Source organism: Syngnathus typhle, linkage group LG19, assembly GCF_033458585.1.
Source record: "Syngnathus typhle isolate RoL2023-S1 ecotype Sweden linkage group LG19, RoL_Styp_1.0, whole genome shotgun sequence".
NCBI lineage: Eukaryota > Metazoa > Chordata > Actinopteri > Syngnathiformes > Syngnathidae > Syngnathus > Syngnathus typhle.
Genome location: NC_083756.1, coordinates 3,699,885 through 3,727,880, shown reverse-complemented (window position 1 = coordinate 3,727,880; position 27,996 = coordinate 3,699,885). Strand labels below are relative to the sequence as shown.

Here is a 27,996-nt window from a genome sequence, read left to right as displayed (position 1 = left end):
AACATATACACGTTTAAACCCATTTTCAACAATATATATCTGCCTTTCATAGCTTTTGACGAACTAATAAATGTCAAACACCGAATTTCCGTTTTGGACTTTAATTCTGAAAGGAACACCGGAAGTTGTTACGCCTCGCTTGACTTCTCCTCGCAGTCAAGAGACAGCGAGAGGAGACAGAACCAGAAACATCCCATCAGTGCCGCAGAAGTCGAAAGCATCAGAACGATGGGATTTCAACGACAAGTGTAGATGGCTATTACCTCTTTGGTTTGATTTTAATATTACTGTTATTATCATTTTAAGGAATAGTCGTTCGTAAACTTGGGAAACTTTTACTTTTGTTCCACTCTGTACCTGATGCTGAGATGCGCATGAAGTGACGGACAGCGATCCTCGTGTCTTCTTCTGTCCCAGCGAGCCATCAAAACGCAATGAAAGGTAATATTTCCCTTCATCATGATCATCGTCATTATGCATCAGTCTATTTACAGTACATTTGCATTTCGACTTTTTAGGCACTTATTTGGGTACATTTTTATTTCTATTATGTGCAATATATTTCACTGTAGACTTTTCCCGTGTATTTACGGGCAGCGTTAATTTTCCAAATGTGCGAAATGTTACAGTGACTTACTGTGATTTTGACTCAAAACTTTTGAATGATTAGTTATTGGTGTCTGAAAAAATGCACGCTAGCATTGTTAGCACCTTCCTGCAATAGTGCCACAAAGTGATGCATTCTTGACCTCACTCCGAGTTTCATAGTAAAGTGACCCCCTCCCTCCCTCACCAAGACATCTCATCAGTCCCTTCCCCATGAGACCCCCCCCCCCCCCCCTCACCCACACACAAACCATCTGTTTACCATTAAACCATAATGTTCTAATCCTAGTCTTGGGTTCCAGCACACACATAGAGATTTTTACAATCTTAAAAGATTGTTTGTCATCACAATGTATCACGTAAACATTTCAGTTTCAGACAATTTATGTGACGTGTTTCTGATGTCTTGCAGACGATTTTGCAGACGAGGAGGAAGTACAGTCTTTTGGATACAAGCGCTTTGGTGAGTAAACTTCTCCGGGCCACATTTTCTGCACCGATACACGCAATATGTATTTTCTGATCCACAACTTCTCACCAGGATGCTCCGTTGCAATTTTTGGAGCAAGGTCAAATATTCTTGTCATTCACACAATTGGGGTTCACGCTTCGGCGGCGTTACGTCTTTTGGGGGAGGTTGTCAGAGCCAGAGGACCCCTCAAACGGTTTTCAAACGCATTCCCTGTCATCCGAGTCAGCCGAGGAGGAGCGTCCTGTTTGTTTTTGCCAACCACAGTCGGAGCCGCGGCTTAGATTAGAAAGCCATGAGGTGCGCGGGGGAAGTCTTTTATTCTGACAAACTCTGGACAGGATTGTTTTGCTTTGCTGTTGTTCCTCCACCTCCGCAATTTTCAGCCTCCGAGATCTACGATTAGGTCGGCGACCGCGCTGGGTTCTCATTCTCTATCTTACCCAAACATCACGCAGAAGGTATGCGCACATGAGGTAGATTTACGCAAATGCACAGAAAGACATTTGTATGACTTGCATGCCAGATGAAACACACACACACACTGTACGTGCACTGAGTGAAATCATCTGGCAGGCCTGGACGGCTGCCATGGTACTCAAGGTCCAAATGTGTTTGTTATTCTCTGCAGGGGGCGTCGTTGAGGTAAAACGAACGCTCTCCACCTGACTGAACCTTTTCGTATACGTCGCATGCTCAACCTGCTCAGCCATTTGGAAATGAAAATGTTAACACACCACTCACTGCAACTGCATGGAAGAGGGTTTCTTATTAAGCCACGCCCACTTAGACAATCAATCAACATTTTCTGTCATACGAAGAAATAATAAATACAGTAATCCCTCGTTTATCGCGGATAATTGGTTCCAAAAACCACCCGCGATAAGTGGAATCCGTGAAGTACAGTCGCCAACAAGAAGTACTAGGCAGGCTAACGAGTTAGCGGAAAGATGCTAATTCGTGATCGTGCTAACACGCGAAAACAGACTTCTAAAGGAACGTAAACGAACATTTGGAGCAATACTACATTGTCCTAAAGGTTAGACACATGTTTCCTCAATTTAGAAGTTTTATTTTGATTTTTAAATGTTGTTTTTAATTTGGAAAAAAAATGTAGTGAGGCAGCGATAAATGAAACGCGAAGTAGCGAGGGATCACTGTACAACATAAAATAGAAACAATATATAATAAGAGTATTACTCAACAGCAAACATTGAAGCTACGAAGCCCATCGGGTTCTATAGCACGGATATTCGCACGTCAAAAAATCCTTTTATTCTTGCCGACATTCTGTCGTGTTGTTCCCATCACTCAGCAGCATGATGAGTTTAACACAGGCGGTCATGTGATGCTCAGCCGTGTTTGATGGCGTGCCAGGAATTTGGGATTCTCTCTGCAGTGGTTTTGTGGTTGTCTTTTCTAACATACAGTGTTTTGTTGTGGTCTTCTTTAGTTCTGCCTCGCGGTTGTTTATACATTTGAACGCTTGACTCGTTCACTGTCAGACTTTCCCGTTGCCGTATTCGCCGGACAGCGGAAAAAAAAAAAAAAAAACAGAAACGAGAGAGCAGAAACAAATCCTGTTCAACGTCAGCCGTATGTCATATTTGGGTGTGAATGTGCGTAAACAAAAAATGAAATGATGTACAGCCCGGCGGCGGGGAGGCGAGACGGGAAGCCGACGAGGCGATATTTCATCCCGGGGAGACGGGAAGGGAGTCAAGTGGGGGAAGCTGGAAGAGATGCAGCCGCTGTCGTAGGAAGTGGAGCCATCATCTCCAGGCTGACAAGATAAGAGATTGGACGTTAAAAGAGTCAGCTGGAGCGAGACACCCGGGAAGGAAGAAACCTGAGATAAAACCGTAGTCTGTTTGATATGTGGCTCGGGATTGGTCAGTCGGCAAAGAAGGCAAAAACCAGATGAGTCAATTGTTTCCCGTGTGGCCTTCCTCCTCTTTGATATTTTCTTTTGCGACTGATGAAAAGCAGCACTCGCGAGCTCTCCCGACCCGCCGGGCCTCCGTCTCTGCGACTCGCATCGTAACGACCTCGCTGTCCTTGACGTGACCCGCATGCAGATGTCAGGGGAGCCCTTGTTTTTTGTTTTTTTTCTCCCTTCCAGGGTCTGACTCATCGATTTGGTACAGCGGGAAGCAATCCGAGGCACCTGTGTTCTTTTAGCGTCTCCTATGGAAATGCGATAAAAGTGTTGGCAAGCTAGGACTCGTGCTCGGTGCCTCACCTGACGTAATGGCTTTATATTTGCGAGCACTAAAATGGCTTCCCAGCAGCAGAACACACAGACGCACTTTAACAATGGATTTGGGGATTCGTTTCTATTTTACTACAAAAATTGCCATGCCAAAATCAACGCTGGTTTGGAAGCTGAAAAGTTCTGTCCTGAGTGTTCTGGTGTGGGTTCATCCGACATGCTCGTGCTCTTCAAGGTGGCGCCGCACAGTTCCAGCTCGCCTGCCGTGGTTCCGATCGGGAAGGCCCCGCCCCCTCGTTGACTCCCAGACCGCAGACATGCCAGGCCACCCTGAAGGCACCCACGATGCCTCTTAACTTTTCCATCGTCGCCCGGCCGGTCGCTCGTGTTGCTTTTGGAAGCTCGGCCATGTCATTGAAGGTTCCGCGCTAGGTCCGAGTTGTCGTCGGTGAGACATCCGCAATGATCGAAACACTTTGGCCGGTCTTTTCTGCTACTCCACACGGCCGTGAATTCTCACTTATCATTTGACCTCATCTTCTTGTCTTGAGTGGACGACAAGAGCCGAATATAAACTTTCTTGGTCGGTCACGTCCGATTCAATCTTACTCAACTCTGCGTGATTCTTTTATGACTTCCTGGATTCCGCAGCAGGAGAGGAACTGTAGCTTGGCATGTTTACATTCACTTGGAAGAACATGAAAAATCGAGATGAGTCAGCTATTTGAACTCCGTATCTTGAATAGAAAATTGTTCCATGCTGGACTCTGTTTTTGGACACGGAGGTAGCTTACGTTTAGCATTTCGAAGGCCGAGACAGACGGGTAGTTTTTTTTTTTCTTTAATGTAAAGTCCCTTGGTGATTCAAGAAGCTGAACTTGATCAGAAGAACAAAATGTTTCCATCAGCCAAGCCATGCCGCGAATTTGGCTTTTTCCTGGGGAGGAGGTCGTCCTTTATTATCCCAGCTGCTCATCAGAGCGACCATGTTATTTATTTGATTCCATCTTAGCGACATGAAGCTGTTTATTTGACTTTGAAGCACTTGCCTCGGCTTTGGCTGCATCGGGACATTTTTCATTCTTTTTCGATTGGGACCGTTGCCTTCGAGATGGTCTAAGTTGCCTTTTAGACCACAAAGATGTTTTCCAGGCTTTTGCACCTCAAAGTTAAAGAGTGGAAGCCGCTAGAAGAACAGCAGCTTTTGAATGATGTTGTTTTTAGTCGATTAAATCATCCCGAGTCGGCGTTTTATGCTGACCTCGTTTTGCCGGTATCGCATTGCGTTCTGTGTTGTCGTTTTCTAGATGCTAATGAGGCGCTTTTCAGCCAGTAGGCCACACACACACACAAGCACACACACACACGAGCCTCGGAGTGTTTCAACTGCTATGTTTTGCTTTGTAACCAAAGCCCGAGTCACTCGGCGGGCCCCCCAAATCCCCTCCGCTTCCCGATCCCAACTCCGCTGTTGATGTAGTTTTTTGGAAAGTCGACTTGTTTGTCTTTCGAAATCTTTGCAGAGCCCAGCGAGGCCTCCTGGCTTGAGGAAGGTGGCGGACTGAAAATGGAGTGAGGGAGTATTGGATGCCGCTGGGATGCTAACTAACTTTTTATTGACAGATATTTTTTTTTGTGGCATTTTCTGTCAACATTCTGCTGCTCTAACTACATTTTTTGACACAGCTTGTCCAAAAGATCTTGTATTCGTCTTCCTCGTTCCGTAACTGGATGATGTCACAATCTTGGCGAATCTCGTGTCGATGACTGTAACAGGCTTCAACAGCTCATCCATCACAGTGTTCTATTTCTTACCTTCCAGAGATTAAAAAAAAAAAATCGGCATTCTCTGGCAGTCGTTTTTTTGACGCTCACTCGCAACCGCAAGCCCACTTGATGCAAGCGTTTGGTTTCCATCAAGCTTCATGAAAACGAAGCCACAATTTTTTTTATTTTTTTTACTAAGACCCCAGAGCCCTCCCATGAACTTGGAGGAATTTGGACCCTAATTCCACGTTTCCTCTCATTGCGTCATTGGCAGGTAGGAAGAAATGATCAACTCCATTCAGCAAGTTCTGACCAGAGCGTCAGAACTGAGAAGCAAAAATGCAAACCACTATCACACCGCGCTATCCAGTTTGGGAATCCCGGTTGTGGCCAATTCTACATACGTGGAAGTTGTCTTTATTTGGAGTTTGTTTTTGGAGCGAGGCCACCCTGCGAGGTCACCGAAAGTCAACCGTGCGAGTCGATGAGCGCACACACAAAACTGACATGCCATTGTGAGGCAGCGCAGGCAGAAAACCAAAATGTGTATGAGTCATCATGGGGGCCTCACAAACTTGTCAAATGTTGCGCAATCCCCCCACGTTGAGGTTGCATAAAGTCGGACGGGACGTTTACTCGCTAATTCAATTACTTTTCATTGTCATGCTGGCCTTAATTCATTGATTTGTCCTTTACGACTCGATCCGGCTCCTGCATGTCTGTTGAGGGCGTTAAAAGGGAGGCCCGGTGCTTATGACCTCATTGCTTTTATTACCACGGAAACCCTGACAGCTATTGCCGGTAAATAAACGTTTGAAATGAATAAATTGCTCCTCCTGCGCTTAAAGGTGAAGCAGGAAGTTAAGACTCCTGGTCGCCCCCTAGCGGTGCAACTCCTTGGCCCGGAAACCCCGCCAACATTTTTTTAAATCTTTTTACTGGCGCTGCACACGGGGAAAAAAACAGCATTTGTGTAAACAGCTTTGCGGGGGAGGAGTTTGTTTTGGTGTCCCCTTGCCCCTTCGCCGCCCGGGAGGGGGGGGCGCAAAGGGGAACCGTTTCATGTAGACCCCAGGCCCTCGTTTGTCCAGATGTGGGAGTCGTGCTCATGACACAAAGCTCGTGGCTGCTTTTGAGCTTTGCTTGTCTTTGTGTAAAATCACAATGTAATGAATTGCATTAACCTCCCCCCCCCCCCCCGCCTCCCCCGACAGCCATCCAGGAGGGCACCCAGTGCACCAAGTGTAAGAAGGAATGGGCACTGAAGACCTCCATAGCCTTGCTCTACGTGCTGTGCACCCTCCTCACCGTGGCCGTCGCCGTTCTCGGATATAAAGGTAAGATCAAGAATGTTTCACTTGAAATTGGATCGCCGTTTTTTAAAGAAGAATTCTTGTCCATCGCTGGCGATGTTTCTTGAGCTTCGTTGAAAGACAGCGAAACAGCGGTGGGGAAACTTATCGCTGTGCGGTAAAAAGTCAAGCTGGAGTCAGCAGTCTTGGCCCGGTACAAAGGGAACAAAAGCCAACCTTCCAAAAGCTTCCTAATAAACATATTTTATTTGCTTCGGTACCAGGAAGAGAAGTTCGAGCGGATCGAGCACGCCTGCCTTGTGTCCTTTGATTCCACCAAAATGTTGCGAGGCCGGGTTTGACCTTTCAGGGAACTGGACCCTGAATGCCCCGACCATAATTGCCATAAACATTGCCATATGCACATACGTATGCATCTGCCCCGCCCCTTGTATGTTTTTTTTCAGATGGTGAAGTTAGGTTAATATGTTCACGGGGTTATCTTTACGTCTCCGTGTCACCCTCACGCTCTCTGCTGCACGCTTTCATGCCGAGCTAATCCATCCCAGATGGGCCGTGAGCGAAGGCAGTGCAACTCGGGCCAATTTGGGTTTTTACTGGCACCGGAGCAAAACCGTCAAGGGAACCTCGGCTCAGCCGACGCGAGTCCGGATGCTCGCGTAGCAAGATCCACCATGCTTCTCGCTAGGTGACCTCTCTCTGACAGGATTGACACAAGAAAAGGCTAAATAAGGATAAGGTCAGCCTGTCTTGTGGCCCAATCGATTCTGTTTCGGAAATGAAAGTGGGAGAGGAGTCACGTTTTCACCTTGTTTCACCTTTTGATTTGAGTAATTGTTTTTGTGGTGGGATCCCATCAGCCACAACGGTAGAGAGAAGCTAAGCTAACTAGCCGCATTTCCCAGGCTAATCTCCTGTCTGGTCCTGTTTGGCAAGCGCCCATTTCCCGTCATGATAGCAAAGAGACCCAAAGTGGTCCCCGGTTTTAAGAGCGCGGCCTCCCGGCGAGGTTGGCGCTGGCAGCGGGCTGCCTCGTTGCAATCCCAGACGCATTCCAGAGGAAATGAACGCCCGTGTCGCCTGTGGGGGCGTGAAGAGGCCTCCCCCTGGCTTGTCTTTGATCCCCTGCCCCCCTTGTTTACGAAAGACTCCTCCTGGCAGGTCACCTCCTGTCTTGGGGGAAGGTCCTCCATCCTCCGTCTCTGTCACCGACCCCCCCAGGCCATCTTTGTATCTCTTTCCAAAAGTAAACCTCATTAAACCTGATGTTATTTACTTTGCTTGACTTAATCCCGGGATTTGAACTAATCACTTGCACCGTTATTGCATGTCTACGAGAAATGCGCAGAGATTTGCTCCAAAGTTGCTTGGGTCTCCGCTGATCCTTTTTCATAACTGATGTCTCGACGAAAGTACACCGAGGCCCGGGCCGCGCTCACATTTGACTTGTCTTTTGGGGCAGTGGTGCAAAGAGTGGACAGCGTTTCGGAAGGCATCGCCAATTATGGCGGGAAGATTATTGCCGTGGAAACTGACTTGAAAAAGCTCGGTAAGTGCTAATCATCAGTGTGTATCGTGAAGATTTTGCAAGGAGGCAAATTTTCTAAATGACCCTCTTCAGATGATCAGAGTGGAGAAAAGTCGGAGAACGCCACCACGGCGATCCATGCCTTCAAGAGTAAGGTGTCGGCGCTCCAGAGGCAGCTGTCGGCCATGGAGGAGCATCTCCACAGCGACCAGTTCAAACTGAGCCAGCTGCAAAACTTGGGCTCGGAAATCCAGAGCAGCCAGGCCTCCGTGCGGGCTCTGCTGGACGGCAACGAGGCCGCCCTGCGCTTCGTCAACGGCACCCTGCACTCCTACGGTGGCGTCCTCGGGGGTCTGCGTGATGACACGGGCCGTCTGCAGAGGGAGCTCCAACGGCAAGCCAAGCTCCAGAACCAGGTCTTGCTGACCATCGGCGGGCTGAACCTGACGCAGGCGCAGCAGCGCGGCCTCATCGAGGCTCTGCACCGCTCCGTGGATGACACCGGGCAGAACGTCCAGAAAGTCCGCAGCGACTTTCAAAGTCTGGAGCAGACCGCCAGACAGACGCTCAGCGACACCGAGTGGCTTCGGGTTAAAGTGTACAACCTGCAGGTTCTGGCAACGAACGCCTCGGTGCTGTCCAAAGCCAACAATGACAGCTTGGAGGAGGTGGCGTCCCAGCTGGCCTCGGTGTCTGGCCAACTGCAGAACACCAGCAGGTTGGCCGACGTCCATGACCAGTCCCTGAAGCAGATCCTGGACCAGCATAGGGACTTCACCAATCTCACCTCATCCAAGTTGGAGCGTCTGGAGGTGCGGCTGGACCAATCGGAGGAGGGTCTGGACCGCGTGACGGGCAACGTCAGCTTCACCACGCAGCTCCTGGGCGCCATCAACCTCAACCTCAACGCCCTGCGCAGATGCTCCGAGACGGTCGCTCGCCACTCGGATTTACTCGTCGGCCTCAACGGCAGCATGGTCGACATGAGGGTGGATGCGGCCGGACTGCGATCCCAACAGGAGGACCTGGCGGCACGCTTGGATAAAGAGGTCACCAGCCTCTCTATCATCATGGAGGAGATGAAGCTGGTGGACACCAAGCACTCCCAACTGATCACTAACTTCACCATACTACAAGGTACGATAGGCTCCAACTCACCCACCAACCAAACTGGGACTTGATGTTCCTTTCCTAAGACTGCATTTCCTTTTCAGGTCCTCCTGGTCCTAAAGGGCCACGAGGGGACAAAGGACCTCCAGGACCAATTGGTCAATCAGGCCAGAAGGGTGAGAAAGGGGACAAAGGTGTCGCTGGGTTACGAGGGACAAGAGGAGAGCAAGGTATTCCGGGCCCGCCGGGTCTTCCGGGCATAAGGGGCATTCCGGGCGTCCCAGGCAACCCAGGGTCCAAGGGCCCCAGGGGATCCGGTGGACGGGCTGGGCCTTCTGGAGGTAAAGGCGAGCCGGGCACCGCTGGCCTGCCCGGTAGAGACGGCCAGCCTGGTCCTCAGGGGGCGCAGGGGCCCCCGGGCATCCGGGGTCCGATAGGCCCCGCTGGAGAACAAGGGCCCAGGGGACTCCAAGGACCAGTGGGGCCTGCGGGGCCACCTGGACCGCCGGGAGTTTCCATCCCCGTAAGCCCAGTGTCGCTCCAAGATGAGGCGCTCGCTCCGGCAGCAGGGGCCTCAGGTATGACCGCAGTCAACGTTTGCGACTGTCAACGATGCGAAGATATGATTGATTGTTCTTCAGGTTGTCCACCCGAGTGGCTTCACTACAGCCACAAGTGCTACACATTCTCCAAATACTTGCACAGCTTCGATGACGCAATGACCGCTTGCCAACGAAGCTCGGCGTCGTTGGTGATTATCCACGACGTGGATGAACAGGTGAGCTCCGTTCAGTCTTGGAAAAAAAAGAGCATTGTTCAAAGAAAACAAATGAAAAAAAAGTAAAATATATATTTGTCTTGTCTTCAGGAATGGCTGCAGAAGCAGACGAGCGGCAAGGGCTACTTCTGGATCGGCCTGACGGATCGGGCGGAGGAGAACGTGTGGCGCTGGCTGGACGGGAGCCACCCGGCTTTCACGTCAGTACTCGAGGATTTCATTTCTGGACAGAACGGAACCCAGCTCGACTGTCTCTGACCGCAGTGTGTTTGCGTTTTGATGTTGTGCGCCCCCTGCAGGAAGTGGAAGCCCGGTCAGCCCGACAACTGGGGCCACGGCCACGAGAGCGGTGAGAACTGCGCCGGCCTCACTCACAACGGCCTGTGGAACGATTTCTCCTGTGAAGACCTCATTAGCTACATTTGCCAGAAGCCACACATGGATACACGTACGGCCACCAATTCCTCTTGACAAATGTGGCTTTTATTTTTCTTATTAATATTATTTTTGTGTTTCAGCTGTGATCTCGTAGCAGCGAAGGCAGGACAGGTGAGGGCGGCAGCTAGGCCGGACACCACGCAGGTTCTGGTCCACACAAAAAAGGGACGCCTTGAGTGCAATACAGCAGCAGCCAAAGAAAGGACAATTTTTTTTTTTAATATACTGTATAGTTTTTACAAATCTACCAAGAGTTTGAGCTACATTTTACTGAATATCTGAATGTTTATTTCACTATGCAAACAATTTTTTCTTTTTTTTTGGAAGAGATTAAAAGGTAAATCTGTTACCTTCAACTCAAGTGCTATCTACAGTGGGACACTTTTTGCTAGGCTGCCTTTTAAAGACACACAGTGACCTCGAGTGGACGAAAATAAGAACTGCACCTGACGTGCATTTGTTGGTACAGTGTACTAAAACTCCAAAAATTCTTTTGTATTCTAACAATCTTTTTAAATACCGATATCCTTGTCAGAATGTGACACATTTTTCACGTCATTAAAAAAAAAAAAAAGCATACATTTATCTTTCCTAAGATTTAAAAAGAAACATTTTGCAAAAATTCAGCTTTATTTTGAAATCTTTATATAAAAACACATGAAAAACACTTGACTATGATTGTCAGAATATGATTCTCTTTCACAAAGTTTGTCTCGGGACAGCAAAATATGTCACTTGACTGCCTGGCTGTCGGCGCGGGTCCGGCACGCCGAGTGGTCCGGCTTGCGGACGCATTGGAGGATGGTCAGAATGCTGCGGAGGCATTTTCCCAAGTTAGGCCGTGAAAAGACGAGAGTGAGTCGATGGTGGCTCACCGGTCGTTATCGGAGCATGTCCAGCGGAATCCGCGGGCCTGCAGGATGTGGATCAAGTCAACGACGGAGCCCTTTGTGCAGGATTCTCTACGGGAGGAAAAATCGAAGCCTGTGAGTATTGCGACACCAACTGTATGTTCGAAAATCACAAGACAGTTTGAATGTGCTCACATAAAGGGGCCGTCCAGATTGGTGACCACCTTGATGTTGACATAGCGGACCCTCAGTGGATTCAGACTGTCCAGCTCCACGCTTCCGAACATGCTGCATGGCAAAAGGGAAACAAGGACATTAAGCGGGAGTCACGCTAGAGTTGAAAGGCAGTGCAAAGGAGGGGACCTGTTCCTGTTGAAGGCCTTCTCAATGGAGCCATTCAGCAGCACGGTGACGTTGCCGCACGCCATTTCACCAAACTGACAAACACCACAAGAAAAGCACAAAGATTCTTAGAAAAAATAAGACCTGATTTCAATTTTTTCTCAGTAAAAATATCACATGAAGAAAGCACGACTGTTCTCGCAACTTCCTGACATTTACCAGCTTTTGACCTAACCGTTTTCTTGTAAAATAACTAATCTTTCTTAGAAAGAAAATGATTCATGTTGACATTTTGACCACGTGTCTTATGCAAAAGTAAAGATGCACAAAAATCCCCTAAAAAAAAATCATTCAAATTCTTCTCCCCAAAACAGCTTTTTGGTTTTTGTTATGCAAAACACCCAATTTATTCTCTGAAAAAAAAAAGTACAGACAAATTGTTGGTTATTCCCCAAGATTACAGCAAAAAAGTAAACGATGCCCCCAAAAATCCAATTTAAAATATATATTTTTTTCTAGTACATCACATGCTTGCTGATGCCAAACTCACAATTTTGGAGGCTTGCCTCCACAAGGAGTTCACGGGATGATGCAAACACGCCGACCACTCGGGACACGATCCGAAATTGAAATCTGAAAGAGATGGCGGTGAGACGGTGCGGTGTGGCGATTGCCTGCGTGGCGACCACTTGACAGGAAGCGGCGTACCCGAGTCTTCCCGCTGGCCGCACCAGACCAGGTCGTTGAACATGTAGCCGGCTAGCGTGTCCTCCAGCGTCCACAGGTCACGCGCCACTGCCGTGTAGTCCTGAATCAGCATCCTCGTCTTGCTCCACAACAGGAACTGGATTAAAAAAAAGAGAACATTTGTCAACATTAGCAAACATTACTTTGACGTTCTCCTCAACTTGCTTCAATATAGATGCTGTTCATGCAGTAAGATGGCGGCAAAGCACTACTTTTGCCTTAATGAACCTACCCAACTCTGTTTAACAAAATTCCAGGAGGCCACAAAATGGCGATTATAGGTGCGTAACCTGACAAATGTACGCGGAGCATCAAACTCTTGTTACCCGGTCGCAGGCCCCCATTTGCGGCATGGCTCGAAACATGCGGCGGTAGCGCTCGGCGGCTACATCGCACGACGTCTGCCCCAATACCGCCTCCTCGAACGCTTGCCAGATCTCCTCGCAGTCCGACCTGCGAGCGCACGCAAATTGGCACCAATCAGTTCTCATGCAAATTTCAGTCGGTCGAACTGTGAGACGCTTTGGATGCTGCAGGTCGGCTTACCTGATGCCGGGGTTGACGAGCGTGATGTAGTTGAAGCACCTGCCCATCGCGATGTGTTTGATGTTGGGCGTGGTGCCCGAAGGGGTTCGCAGCGGTGCCACGCACATGCAAAGCGCCAGCACCCCTGCTGACATCAACACCTTGACAATTGGCAACTCACTCGCGGCACCTTTCATTCAATAATCAGCTGCAAGCTATATTATCAAAATGAAGATGGAAAAGCTCGCGAAGAGCAATCAAAAGTGAATTTTATGCTTGCAACAAAGAGTAAAGTACAGTAATGCCTCGTTTAACGTGGATAACGCGAAAACGGACTTCTAAAGGAATGTAAACGAACATTCAGAGCAATACTACATTGTCCTAAAGGTTAGACACATGTTTCCTTAATTTAGAAGTTTTATTTTGACTTTTAAATGTTTTTTAATTTGGAAAAAAAAATCTGCGATGTAGTGAAGCCGCGATAAACGAAACGCGAAGTAGCGAGGGATCACTGCAATCGCAAATAAATAAAAATTGATCAAGTGACAGCACTACAAGTAGGGTACAGCATGTTTCTGCTGTAGAAACATGGGAATAATATATTTTTTAAAAACATCCGAATAACTTACATGCAGCCACGCTGATTCTGAAGTTAGTCGCCATGGTAACCCGCTGCTTTGCCCTTTGCTCAAGACAGCGTCTTCTAACCATCAACCACCAAAGATGATCCGTTTTAAGGAAGCTAAAACACAAGTCAAGTGATGCGAATCCTTTGACTGGTTGATACTTTGACGAGCGATGCTCTCTTTTCAGGCTAATTCACTGAAGAAGAAAAAACACGTGCTCCCCTTGATGCCATCACTTGGTGCTGCTCCACTGCAGCGACTTGCATGATCCCAAATAGCGTCGTGGCAGACACTTCCAAGCACAACACGCAGACGCGCGATGGTGAGGAGGACGGTTGTTTTCCTCCAAAGCCTTGTTTGCATGTTGGGCCTCCGCGTGACTCCCATTATGGTGGCATGACCAATTTCCCCAGTCACAAAGTGTGGGCTGTTGGTTCGCTACAACGCTCCAAGGATTATCAGATAGACAAGGAAGAGTATACAAAAAATTGCTGTCATTGAATAAAATGGCCTTTCATGATGTAGGTCGTTGCAGAAAGAGCCAAAAGCATTCGAGTGGTTTGGGGATTTTTTGTGGAGTACAAGTGGTTACATTAGTATTGCTTTCCAAAAATTCAAATTGGAGATTTTCCTAAAAAGAGTGTAACAAACACTATTTCACAATTGTAATGCGCAAAAATACAATTTTTAGTAAGGCGACAGCCTGCGGGGTGTTGCTGCCATCTACTGGCTAGAAATAAACGTTTAATTTGGAAATTCATTCAACAACTGTAATTATTCTGTAGCTTTTCAAGAGTTTAAAACCTGTTTGTTTAGTCCACCTTTTAAGTTACCTTTTTTGTCATGTGATGGAATTAATAATTACGATTTTATGAACCGTCCAAATCGTTGATCAAATTCCAGCCAATGTGAATGTTGAATGAACATCATGTGATATCAGATGACCAATCAGAGCACGCACGGTGCCAAACGCGGAAGCTGTCGAAGTGTCACGGACACACGACTTTTTAGCTGATGTGAAATCGAAAGTTGAAAACTTTAAAACGACGTTCAAACGGGGGACACGACAACGTATCACGAGGTTCGTTTGGGATATCGATCCAAACACTCCAATGTTTATTTTGTCGACATTCCCGCAGGCCATCTTGAAAAAGTGTAACCCGACTGGTTTGCTAGCTCTTATCGGATATCGAATGTTTTCTTAAGCCTTTCCCAACCTCTGAGTGCTACATCGTTCCGATTACATAATTATCGTCGCGTGACGTTGATGTTGACACACAGTTAGATTTTTTTTTGTGTGTTTCAGCCAGGACGTTTGGTCTTAATCGCAGTATTGACTATCAGCGATGGATGATCCTTGGCAGGAGTGCATGGAGCACTGCGTGGAAGTAGCCAAGCAAGCTGGCAAGGTGACTTTATTAAATGCAGCAACTGAGGTCAAATCACCTTGTTTTGGCTTGAAATGGACATTATTTTCGGGGTAGGAAGAGTGTTGCATATTCTCTGTTATGTCACTTTTCATTCATGTGGTGCTTGTTGTGGTGCTCCCCCATCAGGTGATCCGTGAGGCCCTCCAGGGCGACGTCGCCGTCATGCACAAGAGCTCGCAAGTGGACCTTGTAACCGAGACGGACCAGAGAGTGGAGCGCCTCATCATATCTTCCATCAAGGCAAAGTTTCCCACGCACAGGTACACTACTTCTACGTCTCCACACAGGAGAACAGGTAGAAGATTTTGTCACCCGCTGCAGTCGACCAAAAACGCTGATTCATGTTTTGGTTTTTCAAGCCATGCTTTATTATGTTATGGTTTCTTATTACATATTTTTATTTTTAGACCCTTAAAAGCTTGCACAATATGGATTTTGATATGTGTTGTCATTTATCGCTTCACTTTTTTTTTTTACTATTACTAAATATATCGTATTTTTCTTCTTTGTGAAGCTTCATCGGCGAGGAGTCGGTGGCGGCGGGTGCCCCGAGCATCCTCTCCGATGAGCCTACTTGGATCATCGACCCGATCGATGGCACCACCAACTTTGTGCACGGGTACGCCTCGCATGCTCAAGTTTTGCCTCAACCTATGGCCAGTGACTTTCTGTTTTTAGGTTCCCTTTTGTGTCCGTGTCCATCGGCTTCACGGTGAAGAAAGAGGTAGGTCACGCTGCTTGTAAGTCAAGTGTCAAGTGTTTTTCTTTTGCCGGTTGTGTTCATTTGGGATGATTTTGTTGTCGTCAGATCGAGTTTGGTGTTGTCTACAGTTGCATCGAGGACAAAATGTACACAGCGCGCAAAGGCAAAGGCGCCTTTTGCAACGGCCTTCCCATCAAAGTGTCGGGACAGGAAGGTGAGGAAATCCCGGCGTTTCCGATTCTAGCCAGCAGGTGGCGCCCGAATCTCAGCAGCCTGCCTAACCTCTTCCGCTTTTCTCCGCCCGTGGCAGATGTCAGCCGCAGCCTGGTGCTGACCGAGGTGAACTTCAAAAAGGATACGCAGCGTTTTGACATGATGTTGGCCAACCTCAGGAGTATCCTCGCCATCCCTGTGCATGGGTAATTAATTACCTGCGCCAAGGAGGTTTTCTTTCATGGCTGCTTGTGTTAGTAATTAGGACCGTGCAAATATTTCACAACTGATTTTATAAGGGTGGCGGGGGGGTAAAATAGTGTGCGTGAAGTCGACGTGTGAAGTTGTACAGTCCAACCAAGTGCTGTTGATAAGCTCCCGACCTCTTGCGTCCTCAGCATCCGCTCGCCGGGCAGCGCCGCCGTCAACATGTGCCTGGTGGCCAGCGGCGCGGCCGACGCGTACTACCACCAGGGAATCCATTGCTGGGACATGGTTGGCGGCGCCGCCGTGCTCACAGAGGCCGGAGGAGTCGTGCTGGATATTTCAGGTGAGGGCCGATTGGCAGTCACGCTTTGGCCTCGTCACCGTATTTTTCCATTGCGAGTCGGTCGTGTCATCGCTTGAGTGCAAACGCGAGTCAGGACAGGAGTCGGGGGAGTGATTTCTCAAAACGAGAAGTTGGAAGGTGGTTAAAGCTTTGAGCAATCCCGCCGCTAATGCACGCGAGCGTTTACATCCTGTGCTATTGCGCAACATTGACCAACTACAACCACAGCGTTACCCGCTCAATTCGGCACCTTTTTACAGACGTAGAAGAGGAAGTAGCCAACATGACGTCCTCATTTATCTCCCATCAGCTCGTGATTTTGAAGCTACGTTTGAAGGAATCGCTAGTTTCCCCCAAAATAAATGTTCTGTTTTTTTCCACATGAATATAATTTATCATTGCTGCTGGTAAGTTTTAAAAGGACATTTTCCAGCGGCATTTCCGCTCCTAACCACAAAATTAGGGACATCCGCTGGATCGAATGAGCTTGATATGCCAACAGGAAGACAATCATGTCCGTTTTTCAAAAATCTTTTTTTAAATCCCCCCCCCCCTCCCCGAGCGTGTCCTTACTTAACACAGTGCGTGTCGAGGACGTGCGCCGTAAACCATAATGCTGATCTTATTCAAATCGGAGCTTGTTGGTCAATCTCGACCACGGCATCGCTTGACACGGCGGTGGCTCGAGTGAGCGCACCGTTCCCGGCGATACGGCTGACGCTGTTCGTCCTGTGGTCTTCTGTCGCCCAGGTGGGCCCTTTGATCTGATGTCCCGTCGACTGATTGCGGCCAGCACCCCAGCGCTGGCCCGGCATCTCGCCGGGCACATCGCAGAGTTTCACGTCGGCAGGGATGATGCAGATGGCTCGTAAAAACAAAAAACAAAAATAAAAGAATCGAACGCTTGCGTTTGTCTTGTGACGAGTAGCTTAGTTCAGCATTCGCTCTTTTGAATTGGAAGTGTTTTTCCTCATGTCGTCGTCGAAGGGACGCTCATTAGGAATGTGTGTGTGCATTCTGTTGACAAAAGTATTGGGACAGCTATTAGTAGTTAAAGAGGCCGATAACAGATATGAAGCCGATTATCCGTTTCTAGTCAAATCTTTTTAGAATTGTCCAATCAGCGATTCCACAGACTACCCGAGTAATCTCATAGATTTGCGAGCACATCTCAGGAGAAACCGACTTCTTCCGAGATGTGACTCGCCGAGACGGAATGTCGCTGATCAAGTAGGCACCCGAGCAAAGAACGAGGCGTTGTTAGCGAGCGCCCCTTGCGTTCTTTGCATTTTCTTTACGCAGGAAAATGTTTGGGCAGCGTTCATTTGGGGCGACAACAAACTTTCTCAAAGAGAAAGACGCGAGCCAGAACCTTATTGCTCAAAGGCACCCCCTGAGCTTATAAACCGTTTGCAGATGTCCCAATCAAAAGCTTCCCACAGTCTTCTGTCAAAACACACAATAGAAGACGAATTGCAGAAGACTCGAAATCCCCTATGGTTGAATTGGCTCCATTTTGGCTTTTCAGCGGTTCTGTCGCAAGGCAAATGCAAAGGATGACTTTCGTTTTGTCACAGAGCGTTGTGGGACGCTAGGGCTACTCCGTCCGCGCTGTCAACTTTGCGACCTCCTCTCAAAACTCCCCCCGACTATGAATGAACCACATTTGATGACATTTTCAATCAGAAAGGCAGCACTTCATCTCCAAGCTGCAGCCACACACGTTTAAAAAGCAAGCACCAGCTGATCATTTGCGGTTTTGGTAATGCTAATTTGGGCTAACGTTGCTTAGCGGGGGAACTTTTGGCTGGTGGCGTCTTGCACTTTGTAGTCTGCCTGTGCCTTGAGAGTGGCGGATGTTTGTCCAGCCGAGTCATGGCTGAAGAAACTCACCGCCGGGGGTATTAATCGTGTCAATAAGTTCAATTGAGACATCACTACAACAAAAGTTTGACACTCTTGTTAAATTTCACACTTGACTGGCAGCCTTGCAGGCACTAGACGAGTGCTCGTCTTGGAGCAAGTCCCTTGTCCATAATGCGTCCCTTTGAAGCGACGGAGGGGGTGTGACTGAATACTTTTGTCCATATGGTGCATTTCAGCCAGCGTGAGTCATGAGCTTGTCAGCTGCCTGGTATGATGGGCGGCCAGCATATTGCGTAATCGTCACATTGTTGGCAAAGCCGCGTGGCCTCGTGACGTGTGTCAGCGATGTTCCGCCCATTTCGCGTTCGTGCCAGACTCATGTCGACTATTGACATTGTCAATCCCACAAACAATTGTTGGTTTTTCTCCCACCTAGTTCACTTGAGCCGTGCACGGATTTGCTTGCTCTTCAAATTGCTGCATCAAAATATTACTATTATTAGCACCTTTTTTTCTTATAGAGGAAATTTGGAGAAACAATTGGTGGTTTTAGAAAATCCCCTCAAGCTGAAACTTTCTTGGCGCCAAAATGTTTAATTAAATTAGCGTTGTTTCTTCCTGTTTGCCACTGCGATTTATTCAGCCCCAAATAAAAGAGCGCTCTTGATGTGTATCTTACAAGGTTTAAATAAACACCTTCCTCCGCCCCCCACCTCGTTGATGTTGTTGGCGCTCCTTGTTGCTACATGTCTCGTTTGACAATCGGGAGACCAATCGCCTTTGTGGGAGGGGAGACCAAAACAAATCTGCCCAAGGCTGTGCACTGTTCAACCTCACGTGCAAATGCGTCAAATTATTATCCAAAGTCAGGTTTGGTTGAAATATGAGCTTGCAAATTATAGTGCCACACCAAAACTAACAAGTTGTTTTTAAATAAGCATAGTTCAAACCGGCTTAAATCGACTTGGCTAGTTCGTGTGCACGAGAGGTTAGAACCGCGAACAGGTTAAAAACATTTCAGTATTTTTTTTCCCCTGAAAATTTGCCAGCAATTTCCCGTTCAGGCGGCATGCTTGCACCTCCTTTGTTTCGAGGTGTTACTTTTTTTTTTGATGACATAAATGATCTACTTGCTGTTTGTTTATGGTTATTTACTATTTTGGAATAATTGCTCCCGCTTAATCTTGTCCTGAAACCCCACGAGTAAAAATGAAGTTTTAGTTAGAGTGCACCTGATAACCTACCCGACTAGTTGTGTTATTAAATACTACAGCAACATCTGCTGTTAACAAGAACCCCCTTCTATGGATTGCGCGAATGAAACAATATATGTCCTTACGTAACAATGAGAAGATGAAACTCGCGGGCGCCTGCGATTAACAGGGTGTGTTTGCTCATTCTCGTCGTTCTCCGGTGAACGAGCGGACTTGGAGGCCGTCGCCATGGCAACGACCATCATGTACTTGCATGTTGCGCTTGGTAAAGATTTGCTGCCAGCCGCTGAAAGGCTACGACTGCACGCTCCAAGCCTCTTAATTGCTATGCTAATAGGCTATATTTGGTTTAATATTGTTAAACGATGCTAAATGCGGAGCTAGCATAATGACCCATGGTTGCTGAAATAACATCACAAAAAAATGTTACCTAGACATGCTAACTTAGGCCAACAGTCAATTGGACAAGCTAACGCTCATTATAAAACCTGAGCTGGCCAAAGAATTGCTTTGCAGAGAAAAATGCTCAGTAAAACGAGTTTAACAATTTTCGCAGCCGTGATTGTAGAGCGTGTGGTATTTTTGAAAAAGATTTTATTGCACGTTCCTGTGCGCCTGCAGTGCCTGTCAGGAAGTGCGCACCATTGTTCTGCTTCCACATCTTGAATGTCCCGCACGCCGTTTATTTGCAGCAAAGAGCTCTGCTACTACCCAAAGTGTCACTCTTGTGTGTCAGTCACATAGAAGAGTGAGGCGTAAAAAAGCCTTTGGGGGGGGGGGGGGGGACATTGCACTTTGGCTCGCTTGAACTCCAAATTGCTTGACTTTTCCGAGACCTCCGTGACGAACCGAGCGGCCGTCGTTGCCGAATCGATCGAACGCTTCCTCCCGTCCGTCATGATTTTGCCCTTTCGGAATTTTACATCTCCCGCGGGAAATCTCACTGACAACAAGCCTGAAACAACCCTTCGGATCTCTCCCTCCACCCCCGCCTGCCCTTTAATAACGTTTTCAAGTAAACGGCTATGGATGGCAAGACATATTCTGTTGCGACCGCACTGACATTCAAGTGCAATTCCGGAGCCATAGTCGGACTTGGCCAAAAATGTTTCTTTGTACATCATTTGTATTCGTCGTGTAGTGTGAGGACAGCAAAGCGGGCATGACTTCTCTGCCATGAATTATGCAACCTTCTTCTTCTTTTCTATAGTTTCAAATGAGCGGCACTCATTAACGTTCCACCCTGCCTTGTAAAAGCCACTGCTCATGTGCCAGAGCCCACTGGAACGCCTTCTTTTAGTTAACAATCAAGTGTAACCGCACTATGCTGATGTTGAATTCAGAAGGGTAAACAATAGTCTGTTTGTGACTTTGGGCTCCTACGTGGGGCCGCCGCTGCGAGTTTCTCTCGGGATTTGTTTACCACTGTATGCATGCCCGATTGCCGGACGTCCTTCCTGACACCACCCGAACGTTTATCCAGGATTTAGCAGATGCAGTTAGCCAATCTGCGCTAATTCACATAGCCCATAGCAGTTAACGGACACGCTAACATTTTGCATCACATAAGTTTGTTAGCTAATAATGCTAAACTGTGGAGTTTAAACAAATTTAGCCGTCTTTAAGCCACTTCGTTAAAAAGTTAAACAAAGGAAACTGCATTGGAACGTTCTAGAAGGGAGCATGTTTCTTCAGCCCTGCATGGATGCTAGCGCGTCAGCCGTTAAATAATACATCTTGTTTGTGGCTCCACCGGGGAGAAAAACGGGGCAGGGCCCGCTCATCTCTCAAGAGCCGACCTTGACCGACGTCTCGGCCTCAATTACAGCTGCGAATCCCGGGAGGTCGGCGTCCAAATCATCAGTCATTGCCGATCAATTATTCATGGTGGGACAGCAAGACGGATGTATTTGTTTTGCCCCTCCTATTACCTCGCTGGAACTTTGCTGAAATCGCTGCTGAGATCGCTCCAATTTCTCAAAAGTCGAGCGAGGCGACAGATGCCAACGGGCGAAGCAAATGCAACAAAAAACGTTTAGCAACCTAGCCTCACGTTTGACTTAGCTCGCTGAGCATTCGTGACAAAAATTGTACATGCTAGCCTAGCCGCAGCCAAATTGGCACATGGCACAATGCCTTCCCGCACTTCCTTTTAACCTGCCCCGGGCAGTTTGAATCAGCCTCTAATCACTGTGGTACAGCTTCGTTGCGACCCAAATTAATCTTTGCAAGGCTCCGGCAGGTTTGGACCTTCATCTGCTTTTCATTTGATTTGAATAGAGCCGTGCAGATTGCATCCCAAACTTGCCAAAACGTGCAAACTTTGTTTGTTGATTCAGTGGAAATTTTCCACTGGCTTACATTTAAATGTGCCATCATGTTCTTGCATGTCTTGCTGAAGAACGTGTTTTTTTTGTTTTTTTTTTTTTTGTGGGTGAGTGAGGCGGTGCTAGTACTTTTCCTACTTTGACAACATGAGAGAACCCACCCTCCTTTTTGGCATTTTAGCTTTTCTTTTTGCATACGGCACAAGTCGGCAAGATCTCTTCCTGCTCTTCCATCACTTCTCAAGGTAAGGTGCTCGCTGTTGTCGCTTTGCATCAGGGTCAATAGCACAAACCTACCGCAGATGTTATTCTGTCGTTTGTTGTCCTTTTTTTTTTTGCGTGCGGCTGGTCCAAGAGGAAGGCAGTTTGCCTTAGGATGTTTGTTACACAAGTCATTCTTTTGTGACACATGCTCTGCTCGGCCGGCCCGAGGAGAGGAAAAGCCCCCGGCATGCGCTGGGCCTTCCTCGCTCTTCTTTGGTGCCTTGCAGTTGCTTGTACACGCCCAAACAGAGTTGCTTTGCATGTGTGTGAATGCAGGTGAAGACAAAGCAGCAAGAGATGGCAGACCCATGGGAGAGAGCGTACGATTTTGCCGTCAAAGTGGCACGGAGAGCCGGTGAGGTATGTTTGTGAGTCACCTGCAAAAAGGAACTCTGACAGCGGGGCCAGCGGTGGGGTGGGGTTGAGGAGTGAGATGGTAGCAGCGATGATGTCATCGCAAAGAGTTGCCCCAGCCAATGTTGCGTGTGTGCTTGCGTGCAGGAAATTCGGAAAGCCTGCGAGAGTGAAATCAAGGTGATGATCAAGAGCTCTGCCGTGGACCTGGTGACCAAGACAGATGAGAGGGTGGAGAAGATCATCATCAGCATGCTCAAAGAAGAGTTTGGACCAGACACTTACAAGTGAGCCTCGTGGGCGGTTCATGCCGGGCCCGCACGTGTTTTAAGGCGAAGCTTCAATTGGCCGGTAATTGCGCCGCTGCAACTATGAGCGGCCCAAGGGTGTGCTGCGAATGCCGGTTCTGCAGCTGTAATGGCTCGGCCGTGTTCTAATTTGGGCCGCAACTTTTCCAACTGTGGCGACTGTTCATCAAGGCAACTGATAATTAAGGCAAAAAAAAAAAATCCGAAATGAAGTCCTCCTTGGCAGTAGTTGGCGCTATACTGCAGCATCATCGGTGTCAACGACCAATTTACAACTTTTCCACTTGCGCCGACTGACTTTTCTCTCTGTCATATCTGCTGCAGCTTCATCGGCGAGGAGTCGGTGGCAAACGGCAAGCCGTGCATCTTGACCGACAAACCCACGTGGATCATCGACCCGGTGGACGGGACCACCAACTTTGTCCATGGGTAAGGAAGACCTTGTCTTTGCACATGCAGCCTTAAAAGTATTGCGCTGATGCATTTGTGCCGGATGCCGTCTTCACTGACATGATGGCCTTTGTGGTGCTGTAAAGTGACACAACATTCTTTTCCCCAAACCCAAAACCTGGCCCACTATGTTCCCCAACATGTTCTGGTCAATATTACGATGGTGGAATAAAATTTCAACAGATGAATTGCTCTGTTTTCTATCCATCGTGTTGTGAAATGTCGCCCTCTGCTGTTGTGCATGGCACGTGCCCAAACCCGCAAAACAAGATTTCAGCTTATTCAAATCATTGTCATCTTTTTGTTTTGTCCTTGTGGCCCATCTCGTGTTGATCAATGCAAATTGTCCGCCTTTGTGGGCGCTGTTCACAGGTTCCCATTTGTGGCAGTGTCGATCGCCTTTGCGGTCAAAAAGCAGGTGAGTGCACACAAAAAGAAAATAGACTCCATCCGCCGATGGTGCTCCAATGTTTGTTTGTTTTTTCTGCCGATGTCACAGTTGGAGTTTGGCGTGGTGTACAGCTGCTTGGAGGACAAGATGTACAAAGCCAGGAAAGGCAAAGGCGCTTTCTGTGACGACGACCGCCTCCAGGTGTCAGATGTGAAAGGTAGCTCGCCGCCACACTTTTTTGTGTGTGTGTGTTCTCCCCGCCGGCCAGCAAAGGCAACCGCTAAGCTCTGTCTCCTCGCCAGACATCAACAAGTCCCTCATCATCTCAGAGCACGGCACCGACAGGAGCCCCGAAAAGGTCACCAAGATCTTCTCCACCATGCAAAGGATCCTGCGCATCCCCGTGCACGGGTGAGTCGGAGCTTAACGGAAAATCACCATTATTCAAAGTTACTCAATTGATTTGATGTCGTTTTCATTTAGAGTCTTTTTGTTTTACTTTTCGCCACCATGTTGACTCCTCTAGGTGGCACTCTCTGTTCAACATTGCGTTGAAGGCACACTGACTGGCCATTTTTGAAACCGGTGCTTCTCAATCAGTGGGCCACTTATTACATTTTTATTGACAAATTACTATTTCATTGAGAAGCTATGTCTTGGCAACCAACAATGCCATCTAGAGGAGTCCAAACATACAACTGGTTCACGAAGCCGATGGGAAGCTTCATTTGCATCTCTCGGTAACAATTGACACCAATGCGTGCTCGCAGTTTGCGCGGCTCGGGAACGGCTGCCACCAACATGTGCCTGGTGGCGTGCGGGGCGGTGGAGGCCTTCTTTGAGATCGGGATCCACTGCTGGGACATCGCGGCGGGGGCGGTGATCGTGACAGAAGCCGGCGGAATGCTGCTGGACGTGGACGGTACGTACGCTGGTGCTGGACTGATGTGGACAGGCCAGGGTATGCTTTTTAATCCTCCGTGAAGACGTTCTTGGATAATAAAGATGCTTTTTTGTACCGGGCAAAATTTAGGAGGGCCGTTTGATTTGATGTCCCGGAGGATGGTATCGGCAAACAACAACACTATCGCTCAACGGATCATTAAGGAAATCGAAATATTTCCCGTGGAGAGGGACGACGCCGAGCTCAGTAAGAAATGAGAGGATCCTCGCACACCTTGATTTTCCACACACACGCACATTCACACACACGCCCAAGACCGTCTGCCTTGTCTTCAATTTGTTTTCCACAATAAAACAACTATGCAACAAACCACTAGTGACTTCTTCCTCAAGAAAAAAAAGTGTACGTGTATATGTGTGCGTGTCTATGTGTATATGTATGCATTAATGTGTGTGTGTATATATATATATATATATATATGTGTATATATATATGTATATATGTGTGTATATATGTATATATATGTATATATGTGTGTATATATGTATGTATATGTATATATGTATGTATGTATGTGTATATATATACATATATACGTAGACATATATATAGACATATATATAGACATATATACATATATGTCTATGTGTATGTATATATATATATATATATATATATATATATATATATATATATATATATATATATATATATATATATATATATATATATATATATACATATATGAATGTGTATGTGTATGTATATATGTGTGTAGGTGTATATATCTATATTTAAGATAGATATATCTTGGTATGGTATGAATGTATTTATGTTTTTGGAAGCATTTTGAATGGGACAGTCCTAAAACATCAAAACAAAATATAACAAAAAACAACAACACTACTTTATTCTTAGCACCTCGTGTCATCTGCAAAACAATTCATGTGGATACTTTCCATTTTAGCATGAATGAGCAATCGCCAACACAATTTTTATCCATGGCGCGCTCAATTAAAACAGCACAAAGACAGCGAAGTAAAAAAATAAATTAAAAAAACAACAATGAAGTACAACATAATTGTCCATCATTACAGCAATTATGAGAAACAATCGTATCAACCAAGTGGTTATATTCAGAGGAATAATGACTATAAGTAAGTCTTATTTTGTTTCTATACTCAACAGTAAGATTTCATTGTAATCATCGAGCCTCGAAAGCTGTCGTTTTTTTTCCGCTCTACCTGTTTGACCATTCTCATTATGAACACTAGGGGTCAGTAATACACTACCTAGGAGGTCTTTTTTTTTTTTTTTTGCATTTGCTACATTTCGGTCGCCTAATCTGGGTAAAGAATTTTCTTTTTATTGGTGAACGTTGAGTCAGTCCCCTTTCGTTAATTCACCTTTTGTCTTTTCCGGAAGTGACTTTCTCATGTCTGATTGGTTAAAAATGATGTTAAATTCAATGACTTCGCAGGTCATACATTTAAAATGTCTTTTTATAATAATAATATTAATAATAATAATTATTATTATTATTATAATGTGCACTAAAAAACAAAACAAATTACTTTCAGGTGCGTGTAGGCACGTGTAGGCTATGCAATGGGACGAAGTCGAGGCTGCCTGGTTAAGCAAGTGCAAGAGAAGAGGACGCGCCAAAGATGAAGTCATTTGGATTCAAGGATTCTCTTTTTGGTGCTGGCGAGAAGTACAATAACACCATTCAAGGATAAGAAACACAAGCAACAGACGACGTTTCCCTTCAGCTGTCAAATATAGGTAAGCTTGCGTGAACTCTGACGCTAAGGTTAGGTTATCGCGACAGCTTTGATCTTCCTGTAGCTAGCCTAAACTTCATGCTAGTTGTGCATTGAAGTGAGAAGTCAATAGTGTTGCAATTGTAATGTGTGTCGTGGAGGAGCGAGCTGGGAAGGCAACTCGCCATGGACGTGCTGTTGCATAGCCGAAGGAACACAAATTAAAGAGGCGCCAGCCACTGTGTGGCGTGATACCGTACGGTACAGGTGTCAAACTCAAGGCCCGGGGGCCAGATACGGCCCGCTACATCATTTTATGTGGCCTGCGAAGACAAATAGTGCATCAAATTCATGTGTCATTACTAGAATAGCAAATTGTCTTCACTTTTAATATCCTTTTTTTTTTTTTAATTTGACCAGTTTTTATTCGTCTGATTTGAAAATGAGTTATTTGTCAGTTTGTTTTCTAGCTTTTACTGTATACAATATGAGGTGCTCATACATTTATTTGGGTTGATAGTCATAATGACCCTCCGAAAGAAGCTATGACTACAATGCGGCCCGTGAAAAAAGTGTGTTTGACACCCCTGGCGTACGGCCATAAAAAATGACGGCGGGTCAAGTTTTGTGTCTGAGTTGCAAGCACGCGGAGGTAGACCCGAGCAGCACAATTTGCAGCAGCAATTTTAAATATGCTTTGACTTTGCCTGCCGGATGAAAAAGGTGCTTGTGCGGTAAATAGCCTCAAAAGGTAAGTGGGGCACGCGCAAGATCTGCTTTTAGGACTGGAGCGGAATCATAAGAAGGATTTTGCCCGTGTTCTGCGCGAGGCCATCGGAGGAATGTTGAGAGGGAACTTGGTCAGTATGCATGGGAAGTAGTGATGAGGAATTAATTGGAAGTGACGAGAGCAGCATATTGTCAGACCTGCAGCCAGAAATTTGGACTTTGTTTCGCTATCTGCACCTCCTTGTTGAATTTCACTTCCCAGTTTCTTTCTTTTTTTTCCCAGTCACAGTGCTTCACTCCTGTTATGTAAATGGCTCGGAAAAGCCGCCAGTGTGCCCAAGCGGTCCTGACCGACAGCCACACTGACTCGGAACTGGTCCCGGCCTTCCCCGCCGTCCGTCCTCGACGCCAGCGCTTTAATTTGATCAGAATCGACGCGCTCGAAAGAAGACGAGGAACCCGGCGCGACTTTATCTTTCTTTTTTGTCTATCAAAATCTGCTCTGTGTGGAGAATCAATGACGTTATTAACATGAAAGTCACTCGTTGGCATCGGGAGCCAATCGATGACGATAATCCCGAGTAACGGCCCTCCGAGCTGTTCTTACATTTATGTTATCGGCTTTCCCCTCGCTTCCTTTGACATATTAATTGCACGCCTAAGTGCTCCTTTTCTTTTTTTTTTTTTTTCCCTGAGCCCTCCTTTCATGGCCGTCCCATCTGTCCGTCATTATTGATCCATTAAACACGCACGTTGGCCTTAATTACACCTGACCGCGTTGTTCTTTTGCGACGCAACTGGCGGGTTGTCGCGTCCTGGCCTGTCTTTCAGACGCGATCGATATGCGGCGCGCCCGTTAGCAATTAGCAGTTAGCGGCTTTAACTAGCGGCCGGCGCATCCCGTTAAAAGTAAATCTCTCACGTTCAGTCGAGGTGACTTTTGTGCACATTCCTGTATGTTCCTAGGTATGCATTATACTGCCCCCTAGTGGCCAAATGATGCAAGGAATTACAGCGATCCCTCGTTACTTCGCGTTTCGTTTATCGCGGCTTCACTACATTGCGGATTTTTTTTACAGATTAAAGAAAACTTTTAAAAGTCAAAATAAAACTTCTAAATTGAGGAAACATGTGTCTAACCTATAGGACAATGTAGTATTGCTCATTCCTTTAGAAGTCCGTTTTCGCGCGTTAGCACGAACTGAGAATTAGCACCTT

The 27,996-nt window shown here is 46.9% G+C and overlaps 4 protein-coding genes across 8 annotated transcripts; 3 read left to right on the top strand and 1 right to left on the bottom strand.

Annotated features, from left to right (window-relative positions):
* The first annotated feature begins 149 nt into the window (after positions 1-149).
* Positions 150-10,893, top strand: LOC133143508 (collectin-12-like). 2 transcript variants are annotated; one of them, XM_061265448.1, is made up of 10 exons: positions 160-248; positions 381-441; positions 1,019-1,069; positions 6,269-6,391; positions 7,830-7,916; positions 7,989-9,032; positions 9,110-9,783; positions 9,874-9,983; positions 10,083-10,231; positions 10,302-10,893. In XM_061265448.1, the coding sequence occupies exons 2-10, from the start codon at positions 435-437 to the stop codon at positions 10,313-10,315; spliced, it is 2,259 nt and encodes a 752-aa protein (XP_061121432.1). In that variant the 5' UTR covers positions 160-248; positions 381-434; the 3' UTR covers positions 10,316-10,893. The 2 variants fall into 2 exon arrangements, with proteins under 2 accessions (XP_061121431.1, XP_061121432.1); XM_061265447.1 differs by having other exon boundaries at positions 150-441.
* On the bottom strand, positions 10,833-13,450 carry LOC133143509 (ADP-ribosyl cyclase/cyclic ADP-ribose hydrolase 1). Of its 2 annotated transcripts, none has more exons than XM_061265450.1 (9): positions 13,316-13,450; positions 12,708-12,831; positions 12,488-12,614; positions 12,123-12,258; positions 11,965-12,047; positions 11,436-11,509; positions 11,268-11,360; positions 11,097-11,183; positions 10,833-11,034 (listed from the first exon to the last, which is right to left on the bottom strand). In XM_061265450.1, exons 1-9 carry the CDS (start codon positions 13,395-13,397, stop codon positions 10,953-10,955), a joined length of 888 nt encoding a protein of 295 aa, XP_061121434.1. In that variant the 5' UTR covers positions 13,398-13,450; the 3' UTR covers positions 10,833-10,952. The 2 variants fall into 2 exon arrangements, with proteins under 2 accessions (XP_061121434.1, XP_061121433.1); XM_061265449.1 differs by having other exon boundaries at positions 12,708-12,834; positions 13,316-13,429.
* Positions 13,451-14,231: 781 nt separating this feature from the next.
* LOC133143512 (inositol monophosphatase 1-like) lies at positions 14,232-18,879 on the top strand. Of its 3 annotated transcripts, XM_061265452.1 has the most exons (9): positions 14,232-14,393; positions 14,619-14,721; positions 14,869-15,002; positions 15,257-15,361; positions 15,421-15,466; positions 15,551-15,659; positions 15,756-15,864; positions 16,057-16,208; positions 16,959-17,113. In XM_061265452.1, the coding sequence occupies exons 2-9, from the start codon at positions 14,659-14,661 to the stop codon at positions 17,078-17,080; spliced, it is 840 nt and encodes a 279-aa protein (XP_061121436.1). In that variant the 5' UTR covers positions 14,232-14,393; positions 14,619-14,658; the 3' UTR covers positions 17,081-17,113. The 3 variants fall into 3 exon arrangements, with proteins under 3 accessions (XP_061121436.1, XP_061121437.1, XP_061121438.1); XM_061265453.1 differs by lacking the exon at positions 14,232-14,393 and having other exon boundaries at positions 14,652-14,792; positions 16,959-18,879; XM_061265454.1 differs by lacking the exon at positions 14,232-14,393 and having other exon boundaries at positions 14,656-14,721; positions 16,959-18,879.
* Positions 18,880-21,705: 2,826 nt separating this feature from the next.
* On the top strand, positions 21,706-24,655 carry LOC133143510 (inositol monophosphatase 1-like). The gene is made up of 9 exons (XM_061265451.1): positions 21,706-21,860; positions 22,156-22,239; positions 22,381-22,520; positions 22,866-22,970; positions 23,364-23,409; positions 23,491-23,599; positions 23,685-23,793; positions 24,153-24,304; positions 24,416-24,655. Exons 2-9 carry the CDS (start codon positions 22,177-22,179, stop codon positions 24,541-24,543), a joined length of 852 nt encoding a protein of 283 aa, XP_061121435.1. The 5' UTR covers positions 21,706-21,860; positions 22,156-22,176; the 3' UTR covers positions 24,544-24,655.
* The last annotated feature ends 3,341 nt before the right edge of the window (positions 24,656-27,996 follow it).